General features: G+C 32.8%; 1 protein-coding gene across 1 annotated transcript in view; it reads right to left on the bottom strand.

The window, feature by feature from the left end:
• Positions 1–13,388, bottom strand: part of LOC147073423 (lysosomal proton-coupled steroid conjugate and bile acid symporter SLC46A3-like) — a 30,486-nt gene extending 17,098 nt beyond the window's left edge. The window contains exons 1-3 of the mRNA XM_085945517.1: positions 13,307–13,388; positions 10,324–10,528; positions 4,106–4,399 (exon numbers count right to left, since the gene is read on the bottom strand). Of these exons, the coding sequence (XP_085801643.1) occupies positions 4,106–4,399; positions 10,324–10,528; positions 13,307–13,359 (552 nt within the window). The 5' untranslated portion in view covers positions 13,360–13,388. The remainder of the gene's footprint in view (positions 1–4,105; positions 4,400–10,323; positions 10,529–13,306) is intronic.
• Between the last annotated feature and the right edge of the window lie 1,429 nt (positions 13,389–14,817).

The following is a 14,817-nucleotide window of genomic DNA, read 5'->3' as shown; positions in this document are numbered from 1 at the left end:
GGAGGTAGTGGCGCGAAATGTTTGGAGCCACCCTTGTGAAAACGATGCCTGTGCGATAAACCGCCATTAGAATATGTGTTACAATTTACAATACAACAACAGTTATATTGTCATAATTTATTATACTTTGATTATTTTTTTAAAACTAAAACGTCGTTACTTTCTAATGATACGACCGCATCGTCTGATTCATACGCAACGCATGACCTGCCTAGTGCCTACCCCCGCGGGACGTCAATGATGTTCAATTTATACAAACACCCTTAGAGGACTGGGTGATCCACAGCTTCATAAACGGTCTTCCTGACACTCGTCCACAGTGGGTGGACAAATTGAATAAATTACCTTAAATTGCATTGTAATAAATTAATATTCTACATTTGTAACATTCGCAACATATTAAGAAAAATTGTGACCTGTTAGCCATACTTATTGGAGTAGTTAAAATAGGGTGTTCTTCTCACCGGTGTAATTCCATGTTATTTTTTACTCGTATTGCACTATATTTTTATTTAAATATTGTAATCACTTATGTTTTATGTCATGTTATAAGGGCTTTTTATTTTGCCTTGTTCGCTATAATATGTAAAATAAATTTGAATACAAAATACTATGCCCCATCAGTTATGGTTAGGTATCTCAAATGCGAATTTCCATTACCTACTCGTGGTTTACGCAGAAGTAGGGCAAACATTTTTTTCCTCATTTCGATCGATGATTAATTTGGCGTAGTAAGATTAATTGGTTTATGCCCTGAAACAGTCCCAGAGAACATGCATTTCACTAAATATTAGACTGTATCGGCTTACAAATGTGCCAAATAAATTATCGTATCTTTAAATTTTACAATATTACAAAATTATTATTATACTAGATGGAAAGCAAATCAAAGTATCTACGAAATAATATATACATCCTCGTTACAGAATTATTAGGAATTTAATTTGGCGTAAATAATTTACTAACGTGACTGATGTAAAATAACTGAAAATGGTTTCTTAAAGTTCCCTTATAAAGATGGTAAGGTACCATCATTCTTACGATAGGTACCTTGTTTCCATGCATTGTGCATTTCAGGATTAAAATTGTGTAAAATTACAAATAACACAGGTCTTCCGACTAGTTTAATCAGCCTCTATAATCCTCTACAAAACAACATATCATAGAGCAAGCATGACATTTTCGTAATTTTCAGGTAATTAAACCTTCACCAGGGGTGTTTGACTTTTTATCTAACTGTATCTGCCAAACCGTGTGCCGCGAGATGTTATAGGTATGCCGCGAAAGACCTCTGCAAAGCTGTATTAGTCGTCTCTCGCATCTAAACTCGCCAATCTGCCAGCCATATATCAAACCTTCTAGGAACGTCTATCCGGTGTTGCATATGAACACCGCACATACCTACCTAGCGACAGTCGCACGTAACCTTTGAAACGTATATATATATATGGATGCGGCGATCGGCGAGCCGGTATGGGAATGACCAATTCGTATGTGTTCGTATGCGTCTTAGCGTCTTCGACTCGCAGCCTGAAAAGCATGCGATTTGTTGATAGTAGCACTAAATGTTTTTTTTTTCAAACTAAAAAGTCGCATTCGACCAATCTGCGGAGCTTCATTTGGCAACGTGTGTTTTGTGAATAACGATGACGTCACAAAGACGTATTCGACACGTTGCAGACGAGGCGAGTTTAGTTAGAGAGCCGGCTTACAAGTTTACACAGTGGACCAAACAAATTAAACCCACAGTTTGATCGCTTTCCAGGCGTAGACGCTGCATTAAGCAAATTAAAATTTTTTGTCAGAAGTGCAAAAGACAATATAAAAATCATCATTTTCTAAGTATTTTCTATCACTTGATTATCAAATGTTAGATTGGATTATCGATCCTTTTGTAAGATATAACGGTATACATCTGAAAATTTAATAGATCATATACATAGAGCCTCATTTTCTGAGTTAGAGTAAAGTTGTCAGCATTTTAGATTTTGTGTTGAAATTAAATACAAAAAAACGGGGGCGATAACAAATATATGAGATTCTAATGGATTCAAGCTCTGTACTATTCCATTTAAGTCGTTTTTTGCGACCCGGGTTTCGCCTTTCGGCATCTTCAGGCGTCGTGTACACTCACCAAAGGCAAATACACACTGACAACGAACACCCTTAACTCTACCTTATATAGTAAATCGATACAATAAAGTAGGTAAAAACTCCATTACCTACCTATTTAGTCAGAAATTACAACAAAAAATACAATAAACAAATTATGAATAGCTGAAGTAAAAAAAAACCTAATTAGTAAAAACCCTCTCTTATTTATTAATAACAATACACTGGACAGCATATTATTATAATAAATCGTCAAACCTAATAATAGGTCAAAATTCTTTATAACAATAAAAATACTACACTCAAGAGGTGTAAATCGTCAATTCTAAGAAAAAATAATTAATCGAGTTAACTATGAGATATTAGTCTTTAATAATACTCTTACAAGGTACCTACTTTTAAAACATTATTTTTTAACAAAAACAAAATTATACATATAAACTCGCTTAATATAATATATAACTCACCTAATATAATATATATATTATACAAATATACATACCTAAATTCTCATCCATAGACTCTCATACAAACATATATAAATTTTGTGTCAATACAATTGACCATATATAGTCTCATATGTAATACATCAACGACTTAAATGGAATAGTACAGAGCTTGAATCCATTAGAATTTAAATTCAAATTCCATCAAGTACCTTCGGTCGAAAGTATTAATATTATAAATATATGAGAAATTATGTATTTGTTTATCTAATTTAAAGCCGTGTTTTAACATAATTCTTTCTAACCTAACCGATTTTTTTTTAAAACGGTACATGTTCAAACACGCGCGTTAACATCATTTTACTCCCTACTTCAATTATAGTTTATCAATTTATGGCTACGGCCGTATGTTGTGGCTTAACCACTGGGGAATGCCAAAAGAAATGGCGTATTTCAAAAAAACACTACCTTATTCTTAGGTCAATAATTATTATAAAGCAATCATTATTCGTAGGATGTTTATCACACTTGAATGGTCAAAGACATAGCTTATAATTAGTATCTTTAGAATTATCTTCAAATGTGTTAATCTTGCCCATTTTTTGAATAATAAAATGCCTAATTCTTGTCAAATTTGGGATCACAGAGATTATCAATATAATTTTTTATCGTAAATATTTTACAAAAATAATCTCGTCATGAATAATACTAATGGTTTTATAAATGCGTTTAAAAATTAATAAATGTAAAAAATCTTAACACCGATGCACATTCATGTACTGAAATATGACTATATTCTAAAACATTAGAGCGAGAGGTTTAAAAGAACACTATTTTATGCAATAAAAATACTTTTTGCAGTCATCAAATGTTTAAAATAAATATAAAGGATAATAAGGCTTCAAAATTATATAAATAAATTATCTACAACGTTTAAGGTATGTCCAGGATCATGCTTTGAAAATAGAACAAAAGCTCCATTTTGACCTACGCTGAGCATGTCCCTCCTTTACAACAGTATTTTATTGTCATCTTGATGTAATTTTTTCATTTGTATAAATAACGTAAGTATATTTATTTTTAGGGGATTTATGTTTGGTGTGACATGAATCAAATTTCTCTACCCCTGTTACCCAGTCAGATAAGAGACAAAAAAAGTTTGGCAGACACTGCATCACATTAATGACGTATTTTCTAACAGTATTGTTTGCAGAAATGGTCATAAATCATATTGTATTTTTCTGTACGATAATTCATACAAATAATAATACATATTGTCTTGTTGTGTTACAATGACTCTATATAAATACGTATAATATAAATAATTAGGTAAATGCAATTGTTTTAATATCACCATAAATTAATATTACGAAGTTACTAAAGTTCATCAGATACCTGTACGTTATTAATGCAAGAAGCAGAATTAAAAAAACTAATTTGTATGCAACGATATAAGCACCGCAGTAGGTATATAACTTAAGTTAATACTCTGGGTCGAAACACACTTTGAAAAACAACATGTGAATTTTTCCAAGCGGGTCACTTACATCTCCCAGGTAACTAAACGCGGCCATCATCAGAAGTGTGAAATTCCCCCCAATGGCCAGCGGAATGATTTCGATGTATATCACCCAGCTCGTAGAGACACTGGGGAAAGCCTGGACGATGAGCAAACCAAGGCTAGTGATGCTGCTGCCAATGAGTGGGAGAATAATGAGAGGTTTTCTTCGTCCACTACTGTCACTCCAGGGTCCAAGAAAGACGAGGATTATACTGGTTATTAATCCTCCGATGAACCCACTTGTGATTGACAGTGATGAGACAATTTTTTGAGCCTCCAGCTGGAAAAAAATAATATTTTATTGAGTTATTTCTGGATATACTCATAGGTATAGCGTTTACATTGTTTTAACACATTTATGTACCAAAAATTTGCGTTTGGGTTTGAATAATATAACCATTGTCGGTGCTAGTGGGGGAAAGGAAGCTACTGTTTGGCTTTTATATAATATGTCTTGACATCTTTGCCATGGCGCTGTATGCGATGACAGTATGACGTCGCGCGCTTTTTGCATGCTTTGCAATAGCAACGGTTTTAGTTCCAGAAACGGCCGAGGTGACGTATACGTCTTGATATAGAAGCCGGAATCTATACAGGGAACACAAAAATAATGGAAAATGCGTTACGTTCTGGATGTGATAGTAAGAAAGTATAATTCTCGAGGGTGGATAAATACGGGTTAAACTTAAATTAGTTAGAAAAATATGCCATGTTAAGTAGTTAAGTATGTATCATAATGCATTAAAGTTTTTCACGTAAACGAAACACACATTCAATATTGGTAAAATTTGAGGACATTTTGAAGGCTTTTTATTTTTTGCATTGAATTATCTGACCGTCATTAAGTCGTAAACGAAATCTCACATTTCTATCTTATTAATCGTTCTGTGGATATATAATAATAACATGTGCGAAAAGGATAGATGGTAAATATCTAAAATATAATTTGGGATTTAAAATCGTGCTAAATGACATGTTTTTTATGTATATTATATAATATAATATATTAATTGTTATTATTATTAATAATTATTAATCCAAATAATTTAACATTCCATTTAGCAGACGAAACCGGTTAAGATTTTTATTAAAATAATATGTGAATCAATGGACCCAAAGCAAAAATTCTGAGACAACACGATCAAAATTATATTTTAGAATATTTAATTCGCGCCACGAATATTTTTTCAAATATATTTTATAAATTATTATGATGTTTTCATTGAGTTATGCATTTTACAACGTTTTTCTTAGCTCGTATTCTTATTTACCAGGTGGTTCTTTGTCCGGTACAAATCTTGTAATCGATTTTTAACTATTTTCCCGACTAGCTCTAGACATTTGAAACTTTTAGAATATATCAGAACACGATGCCAATGCATTTTTTAATACGTTTAGCTATCTTCAACTAGAATTGAATTCATTTTCAGTTAATTCTGTTTTGTATGAAAAGTTATATCGACACCATTATTGGTTGCTAGGGTTCTGGGGTCCTAGCAACTAAATTATTAATATATGCGTGCGTTACTATGGAAATCAACATGACATGTCAAAATGACATTTCAGTATTATTTCTATCAAGTACAAATTTTTTTGATCGTTTAAGCTAGTCAAGTCACGTTTATATGATTCAATAGAAAATTTAAAAACGTTGTATGTAAAAAGTTCTTTTTATCTTGTAATTATTTTTTAATATATTTTATAAATTAATATGATGTTTTCATTGAGTTGTGCATTTTTTATTTTAGGAATCTAATATTATTTTCAATATAGATTCGCTAAAATCCATAGCATGCTAATTCATAGATGGCGCTGTTATCCAAAAACATATTTTTATAATAAACAGATATACAGAGTGAAGAAATAAAGTGATGAGATATGATTTGATTTTTTGTTTTAACTCATTTACATTGACAACGCTTGGAACTAAACGCGTGCCTACACCTAACCCCACGACTTACCGCTGCAATCTGACCAATTTACTTACTACTCATGATTAACATTTTTCTCCCAATAAGCCCACGCGATTAATAACAGTTGGATGTAGGCGTGTAACTACCCGCGACTCACTAAACAAATACATCACATCTATCTGGCGAATCTTGTAACTACGCTACGGAATCCTAAAATATTGACACGAAACTTTACCAGCAATGTAGTCAAAAAGTTTTGCAAGTTTTCTCAACATTGCTTGACTAGTTTTTTAGTTATAACGAAACATCAGACAACCAATTAATATATAAATATGTAAATGTAACTTGTAATAATCTTATTAGGTTACTTTACTTAAGATATGGCTATTGTTACTTCACGAATAAATTAAAACTTTTATGGTACATAATTATCTTCTCATAAACTATGAATTCCACATTTATTTAAGTCCTAGTCCATACCATATTATAAAAATAACTTGATAATAATATTATTATGTGAGCCAAGTGATCGAATTTCATTCAGAAGAATAGGTATATTTCAATTTTTAGACAAATTACTAATTAAAAATGCAAAAAATATACAAATTACATCAGTGGCGCACCCAGGATTTATTATTGGGGGGGGGGGGGAGAATGTAAATTCTCCCAAGGAGGAGAATGTAAATTTATGGGACTAATCTTTTTCTTCTTCATATAAATATTTTTACATATTTTCACAATACACGGCGATATATTTGTACAGTTTCTCCTAGTTTTTTATTAAATTGGAGGCATAGTGGCGGTAACCGTTGAGCGTGTCATCAGCGACTGGCGGATTGGAAGTGGACAGCGACCATGCTGGACATATGTACCTAGTATGCTAAAACATTACTTAAATAATATCGGCTGTGCTACCCGCTTGGTCTAGAGCAGCGTTTCCCAAAGTGTGGTACGCGTACCCCTTGGGGTACGGGAAGAGTTTGGTGCGGGTACATGCTGCACCGGGTTATGGCTACGCCTGGTGCAACAAGCATAAATACAACATCCATTCTAGAAGGTTTATCTCATGCGGAAGAAGAGCAATTGTTGGAATTATTAGCTTCAGACGGATTCTTGCAAAATAAATATAAGGAGTGTACTTAAACATCATTTAGGTTGCAAGTGCAACATGTGTATCCAGTTTTAACAGAGAAATTCCTGAAATACATCTTGCCTTTTCCAACTTCATATCTATGTGAAGTTGCTTTTTCAGCATTTGTAGACGGTTGTGGTGTGGAAACGCATCTCTGATCAAAATTAATAACCAGGGAACCAAATTATGATGATCTGTCGTTTTAACATAAATAATTTCATCCTTCTCATGGTTTATAATGAATGTTATTTTTTATAATATAACTTTTATTTATATTTTATTATGAATGAATTTTATTTTTCGTTTATTATTATTTTGTTTATGTTCTACAAAAGGAATATATAAATATATTTTGATTGTTATTAAAGTACTTATATGCATTTTCTTTGACGAGGAGTACTCTGTGTTACGAAAATTATAGAAGGGTTACACAGATGTCGAAAGTTTGGGGAACACTGGTCTAGAGAGCTACAATATTTATGCCAAATTCCACCGAAAAACATGTTTGCTTTATATGTGTCTTAAACTTGTGTTGCTTAAACGCCGGCCTATAAAGTCGAGGGTCCCAGGTTCGAATCCTGGGTATGGCAAGTACACATATTGTTTTTCAATTTGTGTATGAGTCAGAGTATGGACCTAATAGGTTGAGCAAGTGGCTGACATCCATTTCTCGTAAAAATAAAATCTGTTAATACAAACCTCCACTCTGTGGAGGCCCATATGATCCTATCAGGATCGGACATGGCCCAAAGAAAAGAAAAGTAGTGGGTGTAGTCGTTCTTTTTGCCGAAGATTTATCGCCGATTTTTGGTTTTTTAATATTGAGATTCCAACATATTAATTGAAAATGGACAAAAAAAGTATTATTGCATTTAAATTATACACAACCTACTCAATACAACATAGCCTAATATCTCGTTTATCGGTCTTTTGTCTATTGCACTCGGTGTACCTACACCATGGCCCCCACATCCTGAAACAGGCCCTCAGGCTAGGGCAGTGGTTGGCAAACTGCGGTTCTTTGGCCCCTTGAGTGCGGCTCTGCCACAGATGCTCTCTGCCATATTTGACATGGCTACAAAGAAGAAGCAAAGAGCTACAACTAAAAACTCGTAATGTTGCGCTAAGTATTCTGTCGATGATGCAAGGAAGAAAGCAACTGAAGAGAAGGGTCAAGAAAAATAAAGTTCTGTATTTATTTAGGTACTGAATAAAACCTTTCAACAATGTTAATATTGCAAGTTTTGTGGTTAGTAAAAAGATTTCCAAGAGAGGAAATCAAGAGTAAATTATTGAGAAATCGATCTATTGATGAGAACCTGGAATCGTGCTTAAAATTAAATCAACAACATACGAACCTGATTTACCCAAACTTTACAAGGAGATGCAAGGCCATTATTGACATTGAGTTTGTCAGTCATTGTCATGATTCAATTTTATGGATACCTGACTTACAATTTAATTTTTATTAATAAATAAGATCATTATTACGTATTATATTCAGATTTATTCTGTGTACCTACTTATAATTTAATTAGGACTTAAAACTTTAATTTAAGTTTATTAAGTAAATTAGCAGTGTACCTACTTACTACCTACGTATATAATTTAAGTTTAAGAAATTTGGCTCTCAAAAGAAATCTCAATCGTTGTACTGTTGATATTTGGTTCTATTGACTAATGAGTTTGCCGACCACTGGGCTAGGGTATTTGACGGGCCCCGTATCCACCGCTTATATTAAAGACAGTGTGAAACACTACATTAACGTTTTTCAAATTGTGTTTTAGTTCAAGTTGAGGGTACAGTGAATTATTAGCGATTTTCAATACATCTACTTTAGGCATCTACTGGAGCTGTCAAGTATCGACACATAATAATCAGAAAATATATTGGACAATTATATAACTTAAAATGTTCATAGTCATGAAGTATAATAGACTTTTTTTTACTATTAAAGCTAATTTATGATGTGTGTTTATCTCACTTATCTGGTAACCCGACACGCCGGGCCCCCCACAGCCCGGGCCCCCAGGCTAGAGCCCTGTCAACCCTCCCCAGCCATGACCTATATCACTCCGGAATTTGGGTGGACACCTAGAATTTCATTAGGGAACGGGTTTCTTAAAAAACCTGACATTAGTGTTTCGACATTATTGTGTTGGAAATTAAAATCTAAGAAATTTTACTAAAAAGGGTGCTGGAGAATTACAAATATTTTTTTGCCGTGTTGTTTATTGGCCCAAGGTATACTTTATTGGCTTTCGATTTCAATGTGTAAAATCATTCTGATGATTTTCATATTTTGGGGGGGGCAAGCCTTCCTGCCCCCCCCCCCCTGGGCGCGCCACTGAATTACATAAACATTACTTTTATTTAACATTTATAAAACAAAAACTCCGATATTCAACTTTTAGGTTAAAAATAATTCTCCTGCAAAATAACACTTTTGTGACATATACCACTTCTCCTTTTGACCACGGATATTATATTATTGTACTTATGTATCATGGAAATAATCAAAATGTTTCAATTTTAGTATTAGTACCTATAGATAAATCATTTTGAAGAAAATATAATCAACAGAAAAAAGCCCAAAAATTTGAACTCATATCTTTAAATTTTCAAATTGCTATTTTTATTTATAACATGTTCTACTACTGCCTCGGTGACATTGAGCGAGTTTACTAGCTACTAGTCAACGAATTTAAAAGCGGGCGAGTCGTTAGTGCGATAGTAATGATAACACACAAAACTTTCCACTCGTTCAGTAGCCAACTAGCTAGCGAGTTGAAATCACGTGTTGTTTCTTTAATTTGCTAAACTTTTCTGGGTAGCTAACAAGCCCACACGCCAGCGAGTAACGAGTAAAGTAGCCTGGTTTTCAACTTTTCTCGTAGATTATTTACAATCTGCTAGTTGGCTAGTGAACATGATTACATTGGGCGAGTTTACTAGCATATAGTGAATTCGCCGGCTAGTAGGTAGCTAGTAAACTCGCTTAATGTCATCGAGGCTTAATTTCTTTTCCGGCTTTGACGGTACCTTCAGACTTTAGTATTTGCAATGATTTTTATGAAATGTTTGATTTATTATTATGTATTGAACTCCTAGAAATAATTTATATTAAATACACTAATATTTTATTATGTATTGCTTACTTCTATGCCAGCTTTGACGGTCCCCACTGATCTAAAGCACATATCCTCAGAGTATCCCAAATCCACCAGGCAGGCCCTCTGAAGGAAAAGGTTCTTGAAAGCGATTACACTCATGCTCAAGGAAATCGTCACACCTAACCACATCGGCTCCAGTGTCATTTGGGACCAAAATGATTTTTTTTCTTCATCATTGGGTTTTTCAACACTGAAAAGTTATAAAACAGATACTGGATATTGCAGATAAATAGAATTTTTGATGTGAAAATTACATGACAATTCCTGGGAAGTGAATCCCGCTGATGGGTGACGAAAAATCGGCATGATTTACTACTACCACTTACTGTACTAGACAGGCGAAATAAAAATCAATAGTAATGGGCGGAATTGATCGATATACCTTTCAATTAGCAACTGCATACGCTGCCAATTATGCCATTCTGACCATCGGATAAGTGATTTTTTTTCTATATATCGAATAAAACTATTATTATAGACACAAACTAATAAATTATTAATTAAAAAAATATATTTCGGTAAATATTATAAGTAAAATATTTATATTTATAAATTAGTTTTATGAATGAAGATTATTTTATTTCTAAAAAGATTTCAAAAAAAATAATTTACTATGGCTGGTACATTGTTCGTATAATATACGAGAATCGTACGAGAATGGAGGTCAAAACAAAAAGTTTCACTCCTGTTGCGTGTGCTCGCCATACACAGTCATTTTAGATCAAAAAAGGTATAATTATAAATTTCGCCAATTCACTGTTTTTAAAACACCTCTGTATGTGAGCACTTCCTTTTGGTTTTAACTGTATGACTAGCATTGCCAACTTAGTGTTTTTCTTGCCAGCTCTAGCAATTTTAATAGGCGCCTAGCTTGCAAAATTTCCAACTGGTGTATGGCCCTAAATCTAGCGTTTTTCGACGCCGCAAACGGCTTAAAACTTCTCATAATAAAGCTAGAATACTACACCAGATTTGTCTGAAAATCATCATGCTGGTAGGTATTCTATAGGTAATCTTACTAGGAATACTTTTGTCAATGCGCTCAATGCATGGCCACCACAAAGGGCGGGCTGACAGGGCTAGAGCCTGGGAGCCCGGGCTAGAAGGGGCCCGGCGTGGCGGTTCGATCACTTAAGCGAGATAAGCACACACTACAAATTCGCGCTAATAGTAAAAAAGTCACCTGCGGCGCTATTTCACGAATGAAATAATATTTTATAATTATTTTTAGTTTGCTTCCTGGCTAATAAAACGACTATTAAGTAAATTTTATCCAAAACGGCGAAAGAACGCACGTTAATTGGCTATCACAAAGGCGGGTCGCGATCATTGCTTCATGATATGTTACCATGCCGACAATTCAAGTTGATTTATTTAAAAAATGCCAGAAGCCTGCATTTCCGCAGAATACCATTTGGGGATCAGTATTATAGCACATTACACGGCTCTTAACCTTAGAGATAGGTAGGGGGTCCGCCAAACATCTTGGCCTGGGGGCCCGCTTCAGGATATGGGGGCCATGGTTCAATGCATTCAGTGTGCAGACATATTATATAGAGTATGTCTTGTACTGCGTTACAGACAGATAAATCGAGATAAATATGAATATACATCTCATAATTAATGAATATACTAAATGTTACATACAAAATGACGACAAAATTTCTTAACTGCGTTACTTCAAAATTTTATTATCTGTTATATTATTACTTAGTTGTAAAATACAAAATTCTTTTTCTTTATATTTTTTCCTTGTAAAAACAATGTTTATAATAACTGTGCCACATTTTTTTAGATGCTAGTTTCTAAAAACCTTTTCAATTTTGAAAAATCTAGCATTTTGGTAACACATTATCCAATCGCCGAGTTACATTTCCGTCACATCGCCCTTTCATAATGTATAAGGGTAATGTTCGGTTATCAGGAATACAGCGGAAAACACATTTTGAAAATACCCGATATATTGGATTATTTGTTAGTTTGGGTTAGTTTAGGTTAGGTTAGGTTGGGTTAGGTTAGGTTTGGTTAGATTAACCTAACAAATAATCCAGTTTATCGGCTATTTTCAAAATATATTTTCCGCTGTATTCCTGATAACCGAACAGTTTAAAAATAAACAATTAATTAACAATATATCATTCAGGTTTGTAAAACTCTTCCTTTACTACTTTCCATTCGGTTATTCTTTACACCTCTTAAAACTTCTGATAGCCTAATATATTTGAATATCAACCAGAACCTCACATGAATAAGTGAGATGATTTTTTCCACATCTCAATGTAATATTTTTTCGTTTTCTGTGGTATTTCAACCCCATTATTCTTCTGTATACCCTTGAATTAATCAGATGATGACGTTAAGGTACACACTTCATTATAAAAACAATTACATATTTATTTTTATTTAATGCTGAATGATACACAGGATTTAAGAGTTTATAACATCCTTTAAACGTACATAACTTGGAAATTTTGATAAATTTCTCATAAACTTTACCTACCTACTCAAAAAGTCTTTTTGTATGTCATTAATTTAATCTAAAGGTAGAGTAACTATAAATTGAATAGGTATGCACTAAAAATGATAATATTATACAACCCTCTCCTACACCCTTCAAAATTTGCACCATCTCCGAATTATCATTTATAATCATTTTTAAGAGCACATAATATGCTCTAAATAAACGTTTGTTTCATGGCATAAAATGAACCTTGCAATAAATGTAATATAAATCAAACTGAATATTTTTTGGCTCTCATAAAAAGTAGTGTTTTTGGACTGATAACCCTTTTTCTTTCTCACAGATATATTAACCACCACACAATTATTCATATATCGTGGCAAATATTGCAATTAAATATATTTTATATAATTAAATATCAATTTGCATATTAAGAAAAGATATGCCATCATAATGCACAAATCTTTTTCCTACAAAGTTATATCTATAATATTTTAAACTACTAACCTGTCAAGCTCGTGTAATTTTTTTAATTCCTCCTCCGAACACTTTTCTTCCATTTTACCAATAACAATTTGTTCTTTTCCATTCATTCTATAGCTACTAATTACAATAGTTCGTTGCAACTAGTCTATTTGACTAGAAAATTATTTATTATACCGTAGTTCTAGATATCACCTTAACACTCTAAATATGAGACATTACTTGCGAAGAGAATACGAAAATTTTAAATACATAGGTAAATCGACAAAATATTTGACACGATATTAACATAATATTATTATAGGTATACTCTTTTATCAATGTATGATAAGTGAATAATGTATATTTGTCATTAGAGGATTTTGAACCTTTCAATCGAACTTAGAATAGAAACTGCAATGATAGTAATATACTAATGTATATAAAACTAATCATCAATAATATTATCATTATATAAATATTTTCGATTGACCAAATGAAAGACATTGCAAAGATTAGTAAAACTGTACTTCTAGCTAATCTTTCAATTATTTTATCTAAATTACTTACCAATTTTTCACAAATGATTTATGTCAAGTGATAATTGGTAGAAATAATATAAAACAAAATATGTCATACTACATACACAGAATTTCTTAAAGGGAAAATGCAAAGGAAGACGTATCTGGTGACTGTAAAATCTTTATAGTGTAAATCTCATTTCCTTTGTTTATGCCTAAGAATATCTCAGCGCATCTATTCTATAGACAAGGCTGATATCGGTGGCTATATTTGGTAGATTATAATCGTTACAATAAGTTAGCCGTCTAAACTGACAAAAGTATCTATCTCGCTCTAAAAGTTAACATAGCACTTTATGACAGTTTAGACGGTTAAATTATTGTAACAATTAATCACCTCAATACATAAATATGATAAACTACCCTCGGTAGCCGCCGGCAGCAGCCTTGTGTATAGAATAGATGCGCAGGAGTATTGGTATTATCCAATACTGAGGTCACCACGCACTCAATTAGTATGACCATGTAGACCAGAGGAGCACGGAGAGACAAGAAATAAAAAATGATAAGTACCTAACATATAAAAAAATTAAAATGACGAAACAAACTGCCGAAGAATCTAGATGAAGAGATCTTCACGTTCGCAGAATGACACCAAAAATAGGCAAAAAGCAATAAAATTGGTTTTATAGCAACGAGATCGAAGCCTTTCCTTTCCATACATTTATCTATAGACTGAATATCAGTGGCGAAGGGTCGAAGTAGGCTGTTAAGATCCGACATAAATAATTCATACTAAACTTTGTCAGTCAGACATATTTGTTTTCATTGAACTTATACTACAATAATATGTAAATAGTGTTTGTTAGTTTTTAAAATTCAATTAAACCTAGCCTAATCTAAGCCATTGTATATAATAGTCAAAAAATATTATTTTATTTATAAAATATCTAAAATTATCCCATTAAATTATACATAATTTTAGATATTTTACAGATAGAAGAATATTTTTATCGATTACGGTTTGATATAGGC

The sequence above is a fragment of the Rhyacophila brunnea genome, unplaced genomic scaffold (genome assembly GCF_057557595.1).
Source record: "Rhyacophila brunnea isolate RB1 unplaced genomic scaffold, BYU_Rbru_1.0 scaffold_18, whole genome shotgun sequence".
In the NCBI taxonomy this organism is placed as follows: domain Eukaryota; kingdom Metazoa; phylum Arthropoda; class Insecta; order Trichoptera; family Rhyacophilidae; genus Rhyacophila; species Rhyacophila brunnea.
The sequence above is the reverse complement of the archived record's forward strand: the minus strand, read 5'-3'. Positions and strand labels throughout refer to the sequence as shown.